The sequence below is a fragment of the Mastigoproctus giganteus genome, chromosome 2, assembly GCF_048544385.1.
Source record: "Mastigoproctus giganteus isolate SK-2022 chromosome 2, ASM4854438v1, whole genome shotgun sequence".
Taxonomy (NCBI): domain Eukaryota; kingdom Metazoa; phylum Arthropoda; class Arachnida; order Uropygi; family Thelyphonidae; genus Mastigoproctus; species Mastigoproctus giganteus.
In genome coordinates this window covers 175,063,639-175,085,852 of record NC_143576.1, presented here as the reverse complement: position 1 = coordinate 175,085,852, position 22,214 = coordinate 175,063,639, and the positions used below count along the sequence as shown (strand labels likewise).

General features: G+C 37.0%; 1 protein-coding gene across 1 annotated transcript; it reads right to left on the bottom strand.

Moving 5' to 3' along the window:
- Positions 1-1,013: 1,013 nt before the first annotated feature.
- Positions 1,014-10,972, bottom strand: LOC150089764 (uncharacterized). The gene is made up of 4 exons (XM_090368791.1): positions 10,865-10,972; positions 8,833-9,389; positions 4,270-4,521; positions 1,014-1,411 (listed from the first exon to the last, which is right to left on the bottom strand). Exons 1-4 carry the CDS (start codon positions 10,952-10,954, stop codon positions 1,237-1,239), a joined length of 1,074 nt encoding a protein of 357 aa, XP_090224917.1. The 5' UTR covers positions 10,955-10,972; the 3' UTR covers positions 1,014-1,236.
- Between the last annotated feature and the right edge of the window lie 11,242 nt (positions 10,973-22,214).

Below are 22,214 nucleotides of genomic sequence, written 5' to 3'. Positions count from 1 at the left end.
TCAGACTATTGGATGCTTACAGTGATTTCAAATAGCTAATAGCGAATCTGTTTTCCTAAATAGAATTATTACTGAGGACGAGGGTTGGTGCTTCCAGTGTGATTTCTGAAACCAGAGGATGACAATTTAATAATTTATTACATCAAAAGAATGCGAGAGCAGAACTAAATACCACCACAGCACCAGAAGGGTTTCAGTGTTTCTAAATCTTGTGTGAACTCTATGACAAGTGCATTCGGTCCCTTGGAGGTTTCTTTTGAAGGAGACGAATGAGAAAATACTTTTCTTATCCATATTTTGCTTTTATATTTGAATTCGGTCTCATTACTTTTTTGCCACATTACATTAGTAAATCAAGTTATGTAACATTAATATAATATATTAATAGTTAATAGATTTTAATTAATTAATTTTTAATAGAAATATTAGAAATAAGTTTTAATAAGCTTTCTATTAAAAATGAATAGTTGCGGAAATTTTCACTTATAATTGAATATTTAGATTTGTCACGCTAATTACACAGTCTATATTTCCTTTATCATTACATTGTTCAACTATTTATTTAGCAACTTTGATGTTGCGCATATGAACAAACGGCTCTAGAGAGAACGAATTTGCCAATTACCTGGATGAAGGCAACATTATTATGAAATCTAGCAGCGTAAGAACTACTATTTTTGAACCCGTGGCAAAATATTAAACTCGGGCTCTCTCTTCAGTTACAGAATGCTCTACATTTTTATTACATGTATTAGTAGGGGCAATTATCATTTGTATTAGTACTTTGTATTTGGGCATGTTATTTATATTAGTAGGGGCAATTTAGTAGTATTATATCCATATTTTTTTCTTCTTGGAGCAAGTGCTTCGTCTGCTCCTCCTTCCATGTCGTGACGCTGCAATCCAGATGGAAAATGAAATCTTCTGAAGGGTATTGAAGTTGAAGAAGAAAAAATTGAAATCGCTAAGTTCTTTTTTTTTAATTAGCTTATTTTTCTGGGAAGTTAATTAATAAATGAAACACGTATCATGGAGAAATCATCAGTCTTTTTATAATCTCTTAAAATTGAAGTTCTTCATATGGTCAAGCTTTTATTTGGAGAATCGAAAGTGACCAGATATCAGTTTAGGCATATGGAAAGCTTCAAGTTTAGTGATTACGATGAAACCCCTTCTTTGAAATTTTATGTGAATTCATTCGTTGATCAATGTCTTTCTTTCCTTTTTGAAATGACATCAAGTGGCCCCTTCTATCCAGCAAGCACAGGAGGAGGGAAAAGCGAAAAGTCCAACGAATGGTCCACTTTCCGGTTTAAAGGGATCAAAAGATACCAGATGATGATAGGAGAAACGCTGACGACATGAGGATTTTTGACCTGGTACTACGAAGGAACAGGAGAGATCGTCGCCCCTGCAAAAGATAAAAATATTGAGTATTAGAGGACTGTACGTTTATTCAAATGTCAGATGTCATAAATTATTATTATTATTTATTCAATAAACGAATAGGTTACATTTGCCCCGACACGGCATTTATGTCCAAGGAAGGCAATAAAGAAAGTTACAGCAGAGCATAAATGTATTCAAAACAAAGATATTGTTAAACCTATCACTTTATAGTGCGGGTTCCACGTAACACTTAATAATTAGTTCTCTATTAACTTATTCTTTTACTGTGTACAAATGTTAGCGTGTAAATTCATTCAGAGTTGGTTGTTTCAGAATTGTAGTACCGTAGGTTTCTTCAAAAACAATCTTTCTGCAACCTCTATCTTCTCAATTCCTCCGAAGATCAATGTCCATGTCGCTGACAAATTTGTGTGTGTTAGCCGGCAACATCTTACTCAAACAGGTGAGCTGGTCAAGTCGGGAGACATTTATGATATTTGCTGGTCTGTAAGCCTTATGTTATTCTTAAGTTGCTTGATGAAACTAGGATGTTTGGAGCATCAAGCCTTCCTATTATAAGTTTAGCCGATGTTCCAGATGGCAATTATAAGCATTCATGGGGTTCTTTCCAGGAGTGAGACTAAGGCTGTCTTGGAGATGGGGGGTGGGTTCCAGCTATTCTGTTAAGCAATCGTAGTATCCTAGTATCCAGTACTCCAGCCCGATATACTGTTTCAGATATGTTGTTGGGGTCGATGCCCAAAAAATACTTATTTAAAATGGTATATAGTACAATTTATAACTCTCTCTCTTCGTACATCTTAACTGTACGAAGAAACATTTAAAATGGGCTATGAAGCATAAGAATGGACATTACTTTGCGAGTAATACAGCCTAGAATCGGTTTTTTCTATACCGTGGCAGTTTAGGATGCACGACACATTATCGCCTGCCATTCGTTTAGATAGAGGTCTGGGTTCGATTCCCGTCGATGACTGGAAGAATTTTTGTGAAGACCTCGAAGCTGCAGTTAGCCGATTTCAAGCAGAAGGAGTACGGTTCCTTCGTGAGTTATTCCGTTTTTTTAGCCAGTGCTACATACAAATCGATCCGTGGACACCCTCCTCGTGGGCAGCAAAATTGGTAGGATCGCCATCGTCCTCCTCACTGCCCACACCGGGTATAAAAGAGCTGAGTTCGAGTCTTGTCGAACTCAGCTCTTTACGGAAGAAGTTTTATTGGTCTTTTTCACAACGTGGCTGAGTTAGTTGGTCTCAGGTGATGGTAGTATGGTTTTTCTCCCAGAAACTCAGGTTTTTCGTCCAACAGAACAGAAAATCGACACACAGTTTAAAGACAACATACACGGAGCAGTATGGCTTTAGTCGCTGATGCTCCTAAAACCCCAAAATAACCACCGTCGATACTCACTTCTACTGATAAATACAAGATATGGATACAAACGACAAGCTCCGGTGCAGTAATAATTCGACTTTTGATTTTGTTTTATTCATGGTCCCAATTCTTCAAATTCATGAAGCATGTGTGGGATGAAGTAGAAAGGGTCATCTAATATATGAAGAATCATTGCCATTCATTCTACACGAACTGCAAGGTGCCGTCCAGTGAGCATAAATCATATTTTGCCCACTCATGGTGAAATGAATGGTTGCTGTTTTGCAAGTGAAAGTTCTACACTTGGAAAACAGCAACGATTCATCTTAGTTATTTCAATCTACGATTCATCTTGTTAATATTATTTTATACACTGGTGTGCAAAATTTAAGAACCAGTCAGGTTTAAACCTGTAGCTTCTCATAGGAGTGGCCTGGATATGGGAAAACCATACCAAAAGAACCTCGTGAGGTACAGAAATGATGAAGAAACAACATCGACACAACAACGGAAACAAAACGGTACAGAGGGACTTTATTCAAAAATGGCAACATAGCACTGGCTGCCATGCTACAGATGCATCACTGCCAAAAATGGAACAAAGGGAAGAGGTGGTCTCCAGTAGGAAATATGGCCACCCCTAATGTCGATGCAGGCTATGCACCGCCTGTCCATACTTAGAACAATGTTGTTGATAGGTTCTTGCGGTAACATCGTCCATTTCTCTGTCAGCGCCATCTTCAGCTGGTGAACATTTTCTGGTGGGTGGGGATGTGCCGCTAGGCGTCTCCCCAGAGCGTCCCATATGTGTTCGATGGGATTTAGATCGGTGTTATGAGCAGGCCAATCCATACGAACAATGTCCCCACTTTCCAAAAGCATATAAACAGCTGCAGTGCGATAGGGTGTGGTGTTATCATCCATAAACACGAACTCGGGGCCAATGGCACCTCGGAACAGACGAACATGGGGAAGGATTACCTCAGTACAGTAGCGTGCACCGGTTACAGTACCGCCTTCCAGTATCTGGAGTTGTGTACGTCCATCCAAGATAACGCCTTCCCAGAAGAGTACACCTCGACCGTCATATCGATCCCTTTCAGTGATGTTTGCGGGGTGATACCGTGTGCCAACCTCTCGCCAGATTAGCTGACGTCCAGAATCGCTGCTGGGACTGATTCTACTCTCATCAGTAAAGAGTACCTTAAGTAAAGATTTTGTGGTTGTAACCTTTAGAAATAGTGTTGGTCCTTACGTTTTGCACACCAGTGTATTATATTATATTATACATCAAATTTTTGCTGCAGAAAGATAATCCTGATATAATTCCCTTCAGTACTTTGAGGGAGGAACCTTTAAATTGAATTCATGTGAACTGAAGCAGTTAATGATATTTTATTGAAGATAAAACAAAAATGAGTTTCTCTCACAAAAGAAAAAACACACAATTGAAAATTCTGGTAATATTGTTATGCCCCGACTTACTTGCAAGATTCAATGACGACTTTCTGGTTAACTCGTTTGGAATTGAAGACAGCAACCCACTGTCCGGATACATTTTTGGCCCAACCAGGCTGCAAAACCTCTACTTTAGAAGCACAAATATACGTTCCAAGGCGTTTTTCGGTATGTTCTTCAGAGCTGTAATCCAAACGTTCGGTGGATCCGGTATGTAAACTTTCCAGCAATATTTGGAGCTTTTTATAGTGCTGATTTGTCAACAGGTCGCATGTATTCCTGAAATATGGGAAATTCATTTACATACAGATGCAAAGTTCGATGCTCTAACTGTGAACGAATAATTTGACAAAATGAAAGCGATTGTATATAGAATTATGATTATGTTCTTCAAATGCATATTGAGTATTTGTACCCATCAACGTCAATATTGTAGAATAATTAGTTTTAATCTTTAGGTTAAAATTGTGGAAATACACGTATGAAAATGACAAACAGGAGTAATTTTGGATTGAAATATTTTTTTAATGAAGTTGTCCGTATAGAGAATTTCAGAGTAAAATGCGTGACGTAGTCTGGACTTTTAATATATGCACTGCATTCTGAAAATAATACCGAGCTGCTGCAGTCTGAATATCAATTTCAGGATACTATCGGGCAGACGTGAAGCATTAAATTCTATATTTTGTGTACTAATCGTTTCTCTGAAATTTGGTGCGTTCATTCGCTTATCACTTTTCGTGATGAGTTGTTTATACACTCTGACACAGTGGTTGTTACTCATTGCTGCAGATTCATGATCGTAATTTTAAGGTGGTGGTGAATAAGATTACTTTGTGAAGCACTGCTCTAAAATATCTCAGTTCTCTTTGTTTCTCTTGTCTTTGAAAACTCTGTAAGAACCTACTTGCTTCTCTTATGCAAGCCGTCGGTTTGGTGAAGGCCCTACATAAAATAGACTATGCAGGATTTTCACAAAATCAACGTGGCCAAACCAGCGACGGCCACTGTTGCTTTTAGAACGGTTGATAAACGATGCCTCCAACTTTTATGTTGTCATGCCTACACCGAAACTAAAAAAACTTGTACATGCTCCACCCGGATTACTGGATCGCAAGAGTGAGCTCAATAATCTGAGCATTTTCTGTGCTCCTGTTTTCCTTATTCCCGTTGACGACTGGTGCCCGTGTATTTGAGCTTAAGTAATGCTCTATACAATATTTATATACGTTATAGTTCATATGTCAAATTTATTTTATAATTTAGCTTAATAACTTCTCATGTAGCCGAGTGGGCAGGAGCGGGAGTGCAGTAGCACACGCTCTTTGAGTAGACCGGGGTTCAAGCCCCTGACTGCTGAATACGGTCGATCTGCCAACCCGCACTGGACCAGCGTGGCAGATTATGGTCCATTTCCCTCAGCATGAATTGTTGAGGAGGCTTCCATCCTGCAGTGGGTTGATAATGGCTGCACTTTACTTTTTTTTTACTTCCCTTATTTAGATGTGTGAACCCCTGTCCTTAAGTTATCAACATTTATGGCGTTAACCGCTGGCTTTGTGGCCGTGAATGGCCATATTTCAATGTGCCACAAAGATTTCCTAATGTATGCAATTGGCTGTTCAACAATATCAAAAATACAAAAGAACTTGATTGTTTACTGCTGCTAACTGTTATTCCTGAAAAGTCTTAAAACTGTAAAATATGTTTTGTTAATCCTCCCAACCAGCATTTTTCCAATACATTAGAAAAATACTGGTTGAAAGGATTAACAGAAAATATTAGCTGCTTAAATTCACTGCTTAGAAATCGTAAACTATCCGTAATAATTGGTGGTACTTCATCAATTCCGTTTACTGTTTCGCAAGGTGTTCCTCAAGGCTCACCATTGGGTCCGCCCTTCTTTATTGTTTATACTAATGATCTGTTAACCTTATTTCAGTCCGTTAATGTTGAGTGGAAACTCTATGCAGATGATATTAAACTTTATAAAGTTATTTGTTCTTCAACTGACACAGATGAACTCCAGTTCTATCTTAATTCCCTCTCACTCTGGCTCAATAAAAATAAATTGTTTCTGAATCCACTAAAATGTAAATTATGTCTCTTTCGCTCGAATCGTGTAGTTAGATCCTCCTTCCTTACTCATTACTATATTGGAAACTCTTTAATTGAAAGTACTGATACGTTCTAGGACTTAAGTGTCCTATGTGGATCTGACCTTCATCCCTCTTCCCACATTGATCATGTAGCATCTCAGACTTTTAAATTTCTTGGATTAATCAAGCGTTCTTCCTCTATTTTCAAGAGTGACAAAGTTATTATTCTTCTTTACAAGCAGCTTATACTTCCCGTTTTTGATTATTGTGATATTATTTGGTCCCAGCAACAGGAATATCTTTCTTACAGAGAATTCAAATTAAATTCATTAAATTCTTATACTATCGAAATCGCCTTGCCTTCCACCATCGAAATTATGGAGCTCTTTGTGATCGCTTCAGAATCGTTCCTCTTCACTCCAGACGATAATTCCACGGGTCTCTTTTTGTCTACAATATCATAAACTCTGTTAACGATTCTCCATCTCTTCTTGAACAAATATCTTTCACTGTACCCTGTTTGAATTCTCGTTATAGAACTAATTTCTCACTGCCTGTCCCTCGTACTCATCACTTACTTGGTAGACCTCTGTTTCAGGTATCCTTCAGTTTCCTTCAGGTATCCCCACGCAGACCCTGAAGGAAAACTGTTTCGTTTTCCTTCGGGGTCTGCGTGGGGGGCCCTGTGTAGTTTTTATAAAAATAAATAAACTAAATTTATATGCATGATCCCATAACACTTTTCGTTTTATCAAGAAAAATATTAATTTCTTTATGACTATATATGGTTTATTTAAATAAAATTCTATTTAAGAGGAAATAGTCCTACAACTACAAAAATTACACTTTCACAGTAGAGCTTACGCGACCTTGGCCTTTGCATCCAACTTCAGATTGCTGGGGAGCAGGGGTGGCATTAGTAAAATTTTGCCATGGTCTCTTCTACCTATAGTTATGCCACTGAGAATATAAACTATTTATTTACTTGACTTGTCCATTATCCATTATCCATTCATTAGAACGCTGCCTATTTGATGTATAATGAACATCGTGAGAAGCGAGGCCTTCATCCTACCAGCTTTAGAGATTACGTATTTGAACCATCGTGATCAGTTTAAGAGCTTAGCATCAAAGAAGGTCAAGGAATAATCGTGAGTGCTTCAAAGACATTAAATCTTTAATTTGGGATGACACACATAAAGTGTACAGAGCATGAGTGTAGAACAAGTACATTATTCACAGGAAATTTTCCACCATAATTATACCAGTTCTAAGCTTTGTTTTATGCGAGGTTAATAAAGCTAATAAAGAAGCTGAAACTGCATGGAGGTAATGCTCAAATATAATGTGCTTAGCTTAGGTATTCATAAAGATGGCCATGATCAATCTTAAATACTGTGTGGAAAAAATTTCGGGTCGAATTCTGTAGAGAGGAATTTTGACTGATTTTTTTTTAATAACGTGGTCGAATTGGTCGCTCTCAAACGAGGTTTGCAAGGTTTCCCCTCACGAAACTCGTTTTTTTTTTCAGGCTATAAAAAAGAAACATGCCATAGAATACACACACAAAGTACTCCAAGGCAACTAAGGCTTCCTGGTTTTATTTGATTTTATTCTATCACACAGACGTTCAATCTTCTGCATACCTTTTCTATAGATATTTCCATACGCCTAACTTGAAATTTTTTGTAACAACGATTTTGTCTTACTATGGCTATTTGGTTATCTTCTGATCTGTAAATATGTATCTAATCTACTCTTAGGAAGATAATTTGTTTTATTTCCTTACATTAAAGCAGGTAGAAAAATTTTGCACTTCACCCTTCGAAAAATATCGCCTGAGATTTGAGTTTCAGTAACCCACCACTGGTAACGTCTTGTAGTCCTCGCTTGAAGCCAACTAACTCAACCATATTGTTAAAAAAATATAAAAAATGCCGATAAAAGTTACTCTCCTCGGCACTGGATCCGAACCAGGGCTTTTCTATGCGGTATATTGATTGATATTTATTACTTAAAGCGGTCCCAACCAACCAATGGTAACCCCGCTGTGAGTTACACATAATTTAGCAGTACTCTTATATACTCCCCCTCCTGTTTGCCCAAGTACAGAGAGAGAAAAAACCTGCCATGACCAAAAAGATTGATATGAACAAACTGAAAAATAATCAAATTACATAAAAAATAAATATAAATATAATTAAATTTCAAACAAAGTCCAAACTTCATTGGAAAGATCTGCATCTGTTCGCAGTTTGTTGGAAAGCCAGCAGCGCTAGGAGCTGCCGAGAGCAGAAATTCCAGCACACAGTAATCGTATAAACTGTATCTACCGCACGAGCTTAGAAGCATTATTATGGAATTTAAGTTTGATTCCCTGGCAGCAGCCAGATAAACCTATAATGCTTGGTGGAGACGATAATCACATAGTTAATAATAATAAAATTCTTTAAAATAGTTCAATCGAGCTCTTAGTAAAACTTGAACTTACCTTGGATAATCCTCCAGATGTGAACAGTAACCCAACACATCATTGGTGCAGTGAGGTAGTTGTTGGAGAACTTCGACGCCCTTATAAATGTTATTCTCTTTCCCATTAAACTTTTCCAGACCTACGTGAATCTCTTTGTCTTGATAGTGTCTCGAAGAGAAGCTCCAGCCTCGCAAGCTTCCTCTGGCTAAATATGGAAATATTAATTTTTCTTCACTATCATCAGAATCCTCTGAAGTCTCATTTGTTTCACGGCTGCTTCCAAGAGATGACCCAGTTTCGTTGAATAGTGGAGAAGGCTCTACTTGAACAGAATCACCTTGCAGGAGGTTGTCTGTCGTAATATTTTCCATCGGAGACTCTGAGAAATTAACTTTATCTGTTTTTCCATCTATCATAATAAACTTCAAGAGAATTTTGTTGGACCGGGAAAACGGAACTTGAAATTGAAATTCCTCACTGGGAGCAGTCGCATTTATTAGCTTAGAACCATTAAAATATTCAAAAACGGGAGAGGATTTTGTATCGCTGCTCAATGCAAGAGAAGTCTGCACCACCTATGAATTAATAATCGCTGTTATAAAGAAAAGTATTCTATATCAGAGCAAGAAACATGATAATCGAAAAGTAACTTAAAATTACTGATTATGGGTGCGTGCGTGCGTGTAGTTGCTGTTTCCATAGGAAAGGGATTTTCGCATCCCTTTCCTCCAAGACAATGCTCATCATTTTCCTCCAAAACGCATCCTTTTCCTCCAAGACAATGCTCCCTTCCACAAGGCCAGAATTGCAATGGAGAAAATTCATGACTTGCAGTATGAAATCATTGAACATCCCCCTTATTCTACAGACCTTGCCCCCTTGGGCTATTATCTGTTCCCCAACCTCAAAATGCACCTCAAAGGTTCTACATTTAGGGACACAAGAGACGTTATATCAGCAGTAGAGGGGGGTTTGCAGACAAAGACAAAGACTTCTGTTACCATGGAATAGAATTGCTGCAGAAACGTTGCGCCAAGTGTATCAACCTGGAAGGGAACTATGTTGAATAAAATGACATTCATTTGCCACTAGCGCCATGTTTCCTTTCTGAAGCCGGAAACTTATCAAAACCCCCTCGTATACTGCAATGTAACTACTGTATTCTGCAATGTAAGCTACTGTACAACAAAATTTAAATTTATGACTTTTCTATGAAAAAATTTATATATTTCTTAATTAAAACTTCATTATGGGGTACCACATTCACAATGTAAGCGAAAACAGTGATTTGTATAACTGCATAGTAGTTTAACATATGAACAAAATTATATATGAAATATTTTATTAAATATTAGCACAGTTTGCTTTCTTAAAGTAGTTTATATAATCAGGCTAGTATACTCCGAAGTACTCGTATGCACACTAATACAATTATTAATTTTATTAGAGTTAAAAAATCGAACTTATTGAAATTCTATTTGACTAAATCAAAATACAATGGTCCGATGATAAATGTTTTCGCATTTTGGTTTCAATTAAGTTCTAAGGGAGCAGCCAGTCTGTGGATACATGTTTACAGTATTCAACATGATCCAGTAGACTGTATGAACAGCGGCCAATGTTGAGAAAAGATCGGATTGAAGATCGAGGATGATACAACAGTTAAACTCTAATCTACTAGGCAAAGATCACAAAATAGGGAGAGAATGGTTATATCAACTCCAAAGGCATATCTTTAAAACTCTGACATCGGAACTGTAGATGTCAGAACTGTCCATAAGTGCTTCTGACAAACACTTTTTATTACTCTGGTGTTTCGAGCCCACTCTTATACTTGTCCTTTTTTTTTCATATTCCCAACTCGCCTCATTTACTCTGCGCATTCGTATGCATTGTGACGAAGCAGTCTACATCGTTCACCCAATACTTTGGAGGACAGTGTAGTAGTCCACACACACACACACGCTCGTACCTACAAATCGGTCCTAAATAAAGACAATCATTTTGGAATTATTACCTGAAAGTTCTTACTCTCACTCAGCCTACTTACCAATATAATAACAACATAAAGTGGGCAGACTGAATTCCACGGATTCATCATCCTGCACGGAAATAGTGATTGTGAATTTATGATTCTCATCTTGATTACTTTCTCCACTGGATACTGCATGACAAGAGGAAGGCAATAAAGCTCGTAGAAGAAAACGCTCGCGATGGCATCTTGAACTCCTCCTTCCGTGGCTAAATGTCGTCATCAAACAACGGCGAAAGTGGCTTGACAACCTCCGACCGTGACCATTCTGACGTCATATGTAGAAAAAAATTGTCTGTGTGTACTACTTAATAACAGCAGCTTTGCCTCAAGCAGTTCTGACTGCGTAAACACTTTAGGTTCTATTTTAATAATATTCCAGTTAATGATCTCATCTTATCTCTGTTGGTATAGGGAGGAATTTTTTTTTAAAAGTAAAGTATACGAAAAGAACTGGAAATTTTACAAACGAAGATATTACTAGTGAACGTTTTCGTGGATATATGAGCAACTAATGCTTGAATAGATATAAAAATACATCATCTAATGTTGATTTATCTAAGTTTAGATTAGAAAGACGTAATGTAAAATTATTAATAAATAGTTGAGTTTTCAATTAAATTTCTTCTAGTCTAGTGGTAAATGAAAGCAGAATGACTTTGGTGAGTTCTTACCGATTTCACAAAATATCGAAATTTACCAGAGAAAAATCTCATGCCATTTTTTAACGTGCGGTTCCAAAAATTCTTCATTTTTTATGTAATTTAATTTTTTTTTAGTTCCACCGAAAACAAAGGGAAAATTGACAATGCATCACATTGACCTTTGACCGAGCGTTTCTATGTGATACAGTATCTCTTGTGACAAATTAGATTCACTAGAAAAGTTAATTCTTTTAATTTTAAAAGTATGGATGTTTCTAGTGAATTTTGAACTTTATATATTTACATATAGTTGTGCTTTGTAAAATGTAGAAAAAGAATTACACGCTAAATAGAGGAGTTCCCCAAGGAGGAGTACTTTCCGCGACACTTTTCGCTGCAGCCCTTGATCCCTTCCTCTCAACCTGAAATAATACCTAGCCTACGCGGACGACCTGAAAATGTTCTTTCCATCAAGCAATAATGATTGTGAGCATAAAGTTGCTCTACAATTCCAGCAGGTTACTAACCTGGCCAACTTCCTAGCTTCGATCGGACTGGTAATAAATCCTCTAAAACCAGCTCCGATATCCTTCTCTAGAAAGTATAATAAACAGAACATCACCATTCCATTAAATGGACATCCCGTCCAGAAAATCGAATTTCATAAGGATCTGGGATAACAAGTTATCTTTCACCCAACATTTCATTACCTCAAAGAAGAAAACCCTAGCCGCCATCTGGCGCTCAAGACAGGAATTTACAGGGGTTTATTCTCTCAACTGGTGAAAGAATACATTATTGTGTGTGTGTGTGTGTGTGGCCCCGGTCGCCTTACATGCTTCAGTCATTTGGTCTTCGGCCCTAGAAACTTACTTTAAAGCCTTCCTAAGCATTGATTATTGGCTCCTTAGGTGGTTAAACAAGATCTTCAAATTCCCCTTCACCGTATAAAGAGGCAATCTGTATGCGAATATGGAGTGGACATATGGATGTTTATTGTCATAAGGACTAATATTCATATCCTGACCAAGCTACTGACAGGTAGATACGACGCGCCAGTAGTATCAGGCACCATCTCACATCCACATAGTTAGAGGCAAACATTCAATCTGCAAAAGAGGACACTCCGCTCCAGTCTCATTTCCTTAAAATGTACCAACAAGAAATTCCCACTGAATACAATGGAAATCCTAAACCGATACCAAGTCAGAATGACGATCTTCCAACAAACAACTGAGTCCCAACAGTACTAAATGGAACACAGTCCTTTGCTTGCAGTGCAAACAAAAACTGAGCTGGAAGGCAGGCCTACTATTGGAAGGGTTCCCATGTGCAGTCCTCTCCAAGTTGTCAATCGTGGTTGAGGATGTCGTGTAGGATGTTTACAGCCTTGGGACGTAGTTATGTTCCTCAAACCCTGATTGCTCAGCGTGTATTGAGAATGGATGCGGATGCTTCCCTTCGAAGTCAACCAACAACGAAGAACAACTCATTTCTCATTTATTTATACAAATTTGTCTTTTCTCTCAAAACTGTAAATACTATTGTAAATATATTTGTTAAATTGTTAATATTCCCCTCCAGCTTGCATGCTGTTCAAGGGGCGATTGTAAATAGCAATCAACTAAATAAAAAAAATATTATTCCCTTTTTAGTTTTCCTAAGGACCGGAGAAAAGTATATTATCTAGTCCTTAGAAGAATGCAGAGGACTCAATTCACTCGGGTTCCCGATTGAAAAGGACCTACATCCAGAAAAAAATGGGATGATCTTTAGTCTTAGAAAAAAAAAAGGATGAGATAGATCAAACTTTAATTCTTGTATTCGGGTCCCTTCAGATCTAGGACCTCTCCTGTCTTATGTAAAAATTTAATTGTTAATTTGTGTAATATTAATTTATTGAAAAATACATAAAAATTCCCGGATTTCATAAAAAAGAGAAAAATAAGCACAAATGCTGAAAACGCTGTCCAGTGATTCTGCCACTATTAGGAATTATTTTCTAATAGTGACAGAACCCGCTGTATTTATGATCTACGTCAGACAGTTTTTTTTTTCTGGATCTCTGAAATGTCATGAAAATTTTATTTTTTGAGTGAGTGCAAAGATTATGCACTCACTCAAAAAATAAAAAATAAGGAGAAGAGAAATAATAAGGAGCTTGACCAGAAAAAATAAGGGGGTGGAGGAAATCACGTTCATGTTATTTCTGCTAAAAGAAATTCAAAAATCAGATTGCTGTTTTTCAGGCATTTTATAGCACAATATTCAGCATTCCCTGTAAAACTTTAAAGAAATGTCGATGGACAGTTTGGCTCAGTGGAACAAATTCTTGATGAACGATCCAATCAATGTCAAAATTCACGATTAACTTGCTCTTGACACTTGAGAGGACCTGTTGTGCGTTTTGCAATCATATGATGTTTGCTTGAAAATAATTTGAATTTTTTTAAATGTTGTAAATAAATTTAGAATTTTAGGCAGGTTGATTAAGTAATAATACGTTTTCTCATAAATAGATAAGTAACTACAACGACAGTCCTACATAAAAGTGCTCCTGTTATATGTGGCAGACAGAGACAGCCAGATGGAAGTTAATAGTTCCTTATGAAACCAGCTTGAATAGTATATAACATTTTCTTCTCTCTTCTGATGAATTTTTATGACATATTTGAAGAAGATGATATTATTTACAAAGATCATCTTACAGTGGAATTGTAACCCAACATCTTTCGGCTGCAGAGAAGTTCTTCGGTGCGTTACGTCACCTTGACCGGTGCTGTCACCATCATTGTGCAATGCCAGTAATTCAGATAAGAGCCACGTTTCGAAGTACCATATCAGGAATCATCTATGAAACTGAGGGAGTGCAAGGGAAATGGCCTTTCTATCAAGAATGGAAGTCAAGGCTTTCATTGTCTAAACGGTCTTATTTCTGAAGGGTCAAATACATAATCCGAAATTGGTACTTCCTGATGCGAGTGCTGCTCAACCAAAATAAAACTGTTATTATTTGAGCTTGTGCACGATACACAAAACTACTTTAACATTACAAACAACGCAGTAACGGAAAAGAAGTCAATGAAAAAGAAAATAATCACATGAGTGGCTTTAGAATGCTAACTACTTGGACAGCGTTTTCAGCATTTCTACTCATATTCGTATAATAAGGAATTTTATTTAACTTAGGTAATCATTTTCAAGCGCCTAAGGCAGGATGAATTCTAATTACACTATATGGTTAGATTAGATTAGGTTAACTGTATGTTAAACGCCAAAGCAACTAACGCCATGTGGCATCAGTGTTTACGATTGCGTGTGTTCTTCGGCCGGTTTGCCACTTTTCTGGAAAAACCAATTCTTTAAACTGCGCGTATTGTGTGTTAGATTTCTCATATGCAGGATGAAAAACCTTATGTTATGCATATAGTCTGCCCTGTAATTTCCCGAGTATGATTCAACAATATTAAATCATAAAAGTTGATACAAATTCTATTTTAATACCACAACCAATAAATATTGTTGTTCCAATCGTTTTTCCCGCGAGGCTTGTCTGAAAAAAATGCGAGAATCCTTCTCATAATTTTTAGGTAATCTTGAGAAGTACCTCGACTACAGTTTCGCAAAAACCAATGCTGCCATTGTAAAGGAAAGCCACATGTGAAAAAAAGAAAGAAAAACGAAGGTTAGAAGATTGAATCCTTAGAATATTGAATTAATTGCTAATGTGGAGTGTGCGTGCTTCGATAAAATAAAAAAAGAAGTTACATTATAAAAACAAAAGCTTTTCTGCATATTCTTTCCAAACTTGATCGACAAACAACTCACAATTCTCCATCTAAAAACCAGCATTTCATGGTTGCGTGCGGATGGAAGAAGGGAGGCGGATGTACTAGTTGCAGGAAAATATGCTTGAACGATTTATTTATTTTTTTTTAAGCTGGTAATAGTGGAGCAGTTTCCTGCTTGTCGAGCAGCGATTTATGTGAGTCAGTGGTGTGACAGCTTAAAATACATTGAATACGTCGCTATCCCATTTATAAGCTTCGACTTCGATTACATCTACATTCGCTTCAATCGTTTTTGTACGTTATTGTTCCTGACGTTATCCCACGATTATAATCTTAATTAAACCTTGAGGCTGTTAAGAAAGATTTCGTTATCACTCATCAAAATAATTACAAGATTATTTTCATAATACGCGATTGATCGTTTCCTTTTACTGAGTTCGTTATAAGGTTCCCTGCTTAAGAAAAAGAGAAATTCTGATTCTTATCCTCTATCTGAAACTATGTGGATATTCTAAGACGGCTTTGTCTATTAGCATTATTGAATAAGTTTGTTCAAACTTCGCTCCAGAACAGTCAGCAAGCTAGTAGAGCACATGTTACATTAGCCGGTTTTAAAACTGGTTTACAATTTCTATTACAATGCAATGCATTTTTATACAAGTATACACAGTATATTTGATTTGATAAGTATCATCCATTAGAGTTCTTCATCAAGGTTCCTCTGTGTTTGGCCTGGAAATACCAATACTGGATAGCATGTAGTTCGTCCTAATGAATCGTAAATTACACTTTTCTTGTTTAAAAATCTGGGGCATTGCATTTTCAATTAAGTGGAAAATCTTTGTGTGTGTGTAAATGTCTTTGCCCATTTGTGTTGAGGACATACTTTTTACTTTTGTTTTGTTTGCTGTTCTTCTTCTTCTCATCCTATTTGGCAACAACACTTTCGAAAGTGTTGTTGGGGAAGCATTCAAAATGTCCGTGGTTAACTGACATGGGATTATCAGGTTTCGGGCTATTATCGAGCTCGTTATTTACTGCTACCTTATTTAGGGGGCGTATTGAGTATTCATTGTAATATTGCTCATGGATTCCTTATTCCTAATAATTCTTGCCTTACTGACCACAGCGTAGCGTAGTTTTCTTTTTTTGCCTTAGTATTTACATAATGGTTTTAAAACTTTAGATTCTCATCATCCCACCTTAGTACTAAACCATAGTATGGTGTTACCTTTTTTAGTGGTTTCACTTTTATTTTTTTGTCATCGTGATTTACGCTGTTTTCTTCAATTTCTCCATATTCTGATCAAATTGTACGCTTGACAAGTTCTTCTGATTGACAGTCATATCGCAATAACTAAAGTTAATTGGCAGGTGAGAAAAATAATTAATTTTTTCTTTCTCAAACCAGCATAACAAAAATTCCTCTTAACCTACTTGAAATGGATTTGGCATATTTCCAATGTGAAAACAAATCACCATGGTATTAAGAGCTGTATGAGAGTCAGCAAAAAAAAGAATTATTGATTGTGGAAAATTTTCCGCCTAGTTTCAACCCACTGACCAGAATGGGAGTAGTTAATCGGTGGTGTCCATGAATCCGCCATTAAACGGGTATTATTGGCTGATTGTCAAGAATAAAATAAATTGCTCTTGTAATCTTAATGGCTGGTCTGTATGCCTCCAAAATACAATCTTTTAGATGTCTTACATGTTTATCATAGGAATTAGCGATGCTCATTTACTGGGTTCAAAATGTAAAGTTTCATGGAAAAGTGAAATCATGCATTGTTATCCTAAATTTAAGCTATCCTAAGGTGAAAAACTTATGTTATGGTAAAGGCACGGAAATAAATAAAGGGCACACTGTTTCACTGTCTAATAATGATATTATTTTATCAATACCTGTCTTTTTTTTAGTAGATAGTACTGTAATTAATTTTACCTTAAAATCGACGGTATTGTAATGTTTAATGCTTTTGTAAGTAATTCAGTTATTTTAACCTGGTTTCCCTTAAAGCTTATAGATTAATGTAAATTGCCAAAAAAATGCGGCAAGTTGTATTGTTCTTACTGGAACAACGCATTTTAAGACGAGTCGTTTCAGTCCAGGTAATGGATCATTAATTTTAACTCATAAATAACCGATATCGTTAACAGTAGTGCCTAGTCTAGCTTTATGTTAAGATGCACGTATTGGTTGCACTTGGCTGATGTATCAAAAAATTGCAGTCCGGTCTAGACGGATGGAACTTTTATGTGTCTTTTAAACACTGTTTAACCTCAGAAACTGGGATTTTCATCCACCAAATAGCAAACTGACCATAGACTGCACGCAGTTTACAAACAAAATACAAGGCGTTATAACATTAGTTGTTTTGATGCAAGTTCAAAAAGCATTAAAAGCAGCATCCTCTAAATAATGTGAAAGCTTTGAAGTGTCAACTGGCTAATTCTTAGTCAGAATTTCAGTGTTGAAAATCTTAAATGATAGTTATAGCGAATGTTTTATATGGACCAGGATCTGAAATGATAAACCAGCAACCATTTGTTTAAGTCCTGGCTTAGCAGAAGTGATAAAATTTATATAGAGCGTTTAAAAACCAAAAAGGGAAGTAGGGAAATTGATAAATTCTAGAATTATTAATATTGTAAATTATTATTAATCTAAAAGGCCTCCGTAGCCGAGTGGTCAGGCTACGGAGGCCTTTTAGATTTAAGGAGTGCAGTAGCACACGCTTTCCGAGTAGACCGGGGTTCAAGGCCCCTGACTGCTAAATAGCGTCGATCTGTAGACCAGCGTGACCAGATTATGTTCCATTTCCCTCAGAATGAATTGTTGAGGAGACTTCCATCCTGCAGTGGGTTGATAATGGCTGCAGTTTTTTTTTTTTTATTAATATTATTTCAGCACAGCAAATAGATGGCATGAAGTTGCGAAACTATCAAACCGCCATGTTGGCCACTGCCGGGAAAGGAGTTACTACAGCTGATATGACATAGTTCTTAATGGTCACGTGAGAAAGGTTCGAAAACCTCTCGGGAGCTCAGAATATGCAATTACGACTCCAACTATGTATATCAAGCGTATGAGAGATGGTCATTTCAGCTGCAGTGTTTAAGCACATTAGGCTTTGATAAAATTGAGGGAAGGTCAAGAATTCAGCTAATAAATTAATTATAACAGTAATGTGCTTCGTGTAACGTATCGTGTTGCTGCCTGGAGTATTGTAAAAGCAATACAAGAAATATAACAAACAAAAACGTTGTGACCTTGTTCACTGGAGACAAACCTGTCCCAGTTACGGTTGATAAGAATATTAGAACCAGCCATCGGCAGTTTCTTCCATTGCTAGGGTGTTCTGTGAACCAGAACGGCGTATTCGGCACTTAATGACAATGTAACGACAAGAGATTGACAACTGTTAGTGATTGCTCTCTGGCTCATGCATCAGCTGCTCGAAGCTCACATTCTCTAGCTCTACTTAAAGTCTTACCGTCAGGAAGAGTGAAATAATTGGTAGGGTCAAAAACGGATTTTGTTTTTTCAGATAAATTAAAATCTATAGTAAATTCCAGAGTTTTAAAAAATCTCAATATTGGTGGAGTGAGGTGATATGAACGCTTTATCATATTAATGGAGAAGTCAATGTGTTCTCTGTGACAGTATAGCACTTTTGCCACTTGTCACTCATGCGGGGAGGTCCAGGTTCAAATCCCGTCAGAGACTGGAGGAATTCTTAAAGGCCTCTTCATCTGAGGTCCTGGTTAGTCGATCTTAGGAAGTGAGGAGTTTCCTATGTGGCTATCCGGCTTTTTCAGGCCGCGCAACATAAAATGTTGGATATCTATTAAATTTATTATTTTACCGCATACGAAACGTAGCATATAAATTCATTAGGCAATGGTTGCTTTAGAACTGTAGCAAAGCGTAGGTTTCTCAAAAATTCGTCTTTCTGTAATCTCTGTGAAGCATATTCTCCGGAGCATATCCATGTCTTTGACAAATCTGAATGTGTTATCTGGGAACATGTAACCCAAACAACCCAGCTGAACAAGGGGGGAGGGAAATGCGCCCTCGATTGGTCTGTAATTCTTCTGTTAGTTGAGTTGCTTGGTGAGTATGGATGTCTAGAGCATCACGTCTTCCTTTAATAAGTTTAGCGAGGATGACGATGTTCCGGGTGCAATTATACTTATAGTACTTTTTGTTTCATTATCATCAGCTAAAATTATCTGGGAACATGTAACCCAAACAGCCCAGCTGAACAAGGGAGGGAGGGAAATATCTTCGCTCTCGATTGGTCTGTAATTCTTCTGCTAGTCTTGGGATGCTTGATGAGTCTGGATGTCTATAGCATCACGTCTTATCGTTATAAGTTTAGTGAGGATGACGATGTCCCGGGTGTAATTATACGTATAGTACTTTTTGTTTCATTATCATCAGCTAAAATTATACTGCTTCTTAGAAATATACAGTTTACATTCACGTGCTGTATATTATAATTTGTTTTCTTGGACTGACCCGGAGCTTAGAATAAAAATTTTAAAATTGTGTTACAAACTCAAAAAAGGAAAAGAAAAACAATTTTCATTCTTTTTAAGGAAAGCGCTCCAATTTCTGACAATGATTTTGAAAACAATACCAAAAAAACCAGATTTTTTAAAAAAATTATGCTATAACTAAGTGCTGCTACTTGAAGAATGAAGATAAAACTAACATTGCATGATACCAAGCAATGTACGCCTTGGGCACACAACCGCGCGAATGTGGGGAGAAGATATCCGGGAAGCAGGAGGAATTGCATAATTGTCATGGTCAGAGTATTATGGTTACCCGAGTGTGAAAATTGTGGACAGAATAGTAAGGCTATTGTTATTGGGAAGTAGCGTTGGAAATGAGTGGGGAGGCCTTTATTTTTAAGTATTATTTATTACCTGTGTTATTTCAAGTGACCGTTGGAGGTAACTTCTACCTTAATTTGAGAATATTAACAACCGGAAAAGTATATTTGACAACAACAGCAAGATGAAATATGTATTTTTTCTCAAAACTTTATCGAAAGCATGAAAACGTTACCTACCAGTTCTCATTGATTCTGAAATTGGCATTGGCCATCTTAAAACTTTGGAAAAACTTTTTGTATGAAGTTTAACAACCGGATTTTTTTTTTAAAGTAAACTTCTTAACAGGAAAGACGTTTCAGTTCATTCTTTCAGAATTTGAACACTGAGCATAACTACTGGAATAAATTTCAAATTACGTTTGATGAGTTAAGCATACAAATGTTATTTTTTTTATCTTTAACAGCGACCCCTAACGACTAACTAAAATCATAATTTAAATTTTACCTAAGTTATTTTATGAATTTATATTGTGTTCAGTTTAGAGTTGAATTTACTTTGATTGGGAGATGCAAAAATACTTAAAAAGGTGATAGTCATTGCATTTACAACAGTGCAAAATGAAGTCTCCGGGCAAATCTTTACTGAAAATGGGTCTCGCGGCTAGCAACTTGTCCTTTAAAAGATAAGGAATATGTTATAAAAGATTTTATGAAGAAGAATTCTTTGTTAGAAGAGCTCATAATTCATAAAAGTCTTCTTCGAGAGCAGGTAATTTCCAGAGGTATATAACAAGGAGAAGCACTCTCTGCATTCCATCGTTATGACATCGCCTTGGAGCCCTTTCTCGCCTCATCTGTAAACTTCACGCAGGTGGCATTAAGCTATTCGTGACCTTAGAGGAACGCAAACCCCTAGGTGATTATCTTCAGTAGTAGCTAAATCCAATGCTGTGAAGAAGGTCTGCAATCCATTCATTGGCCTGGAACTAAATAATGTGAAATCAGATAATCTTCCTCGAAATCTAAAACACCAAACCGGAAAATGCTAATGTTGTTGGCAAATTAGAACCTATTGACCATCATCTTGATCTTCGCCCAGTGTTGGATGGAGAATTGATCTTCTAACATCATTTTAAACACAGCAGGGCCATAAATCAGGAGCTTTTCTGATATTATTACCCTAATATCTTTGCACAGTACATACAGAGGTGCATAGTGCCCATTCCGACTGGTTCTCGTCCCCGACACATACGTACGGGATTGGATATTGGATTCATCGTTTGGTAAATAGGGTTAGCAAACCGTTCATTATCCCACTTTCCATTCTCCATCTTGGTGTTGTTGTAGTGTTTAGGAGCATCTACAACTAAGGCTATATTGCTCCGTATATACTGTATGTAAATTGTGTTTGTTCTGTGGTCGATTTTCTGTTTGCTGGACGAAAAACTCGACTTTCCGAGAAAAAGCCATACTACCCTCTCCTGAGACCGACTAAGTCAGCCACCTTGTGAAAAATGCCCATAAAATTCCTCATCATCGACAGGACTCGAATTCAGGTCTTTTTCACCCGTTGTGAGGAGGACGGCAATTCTATCACCTGTCCTACCCACGAGGATCATTCTCCATGTGAAGTTGAATACAGTACCATGGAAGCAGCAAACAAGAAAACCATCTTCTTCTTCTTCTTAAAGGATCCTGCCTGGAATCTGGGAACTTAACATTTTTTACCTTTCTGACCCATAGGGGAAATATCTGATTGCTTTGGTGTTATGCGGAGATGTTAGGACCTATTCATACTGTTCCTGCTCACCACATGGTACCCGACCACTCCTGACTATAGTGTCGTGAAGTGCCATTGTTCATTTGTCTGTGCATTAACCAGCGAAACCGTGCGGGCTGATCTATGAACAGTTCCGGAATTGCAAAATTCATCTGAATTTATTTTAGAATAAAAATTACTTCTAAATTTCACCCTATGTTATGTACTGTATTTGTAAATTATGTATAACTTGTATATATTGCTATTTGTTAGAATATATACCCTCTAGCTGATTGGCTTTTTAGGGGTGAAACTTGAAACATGGAG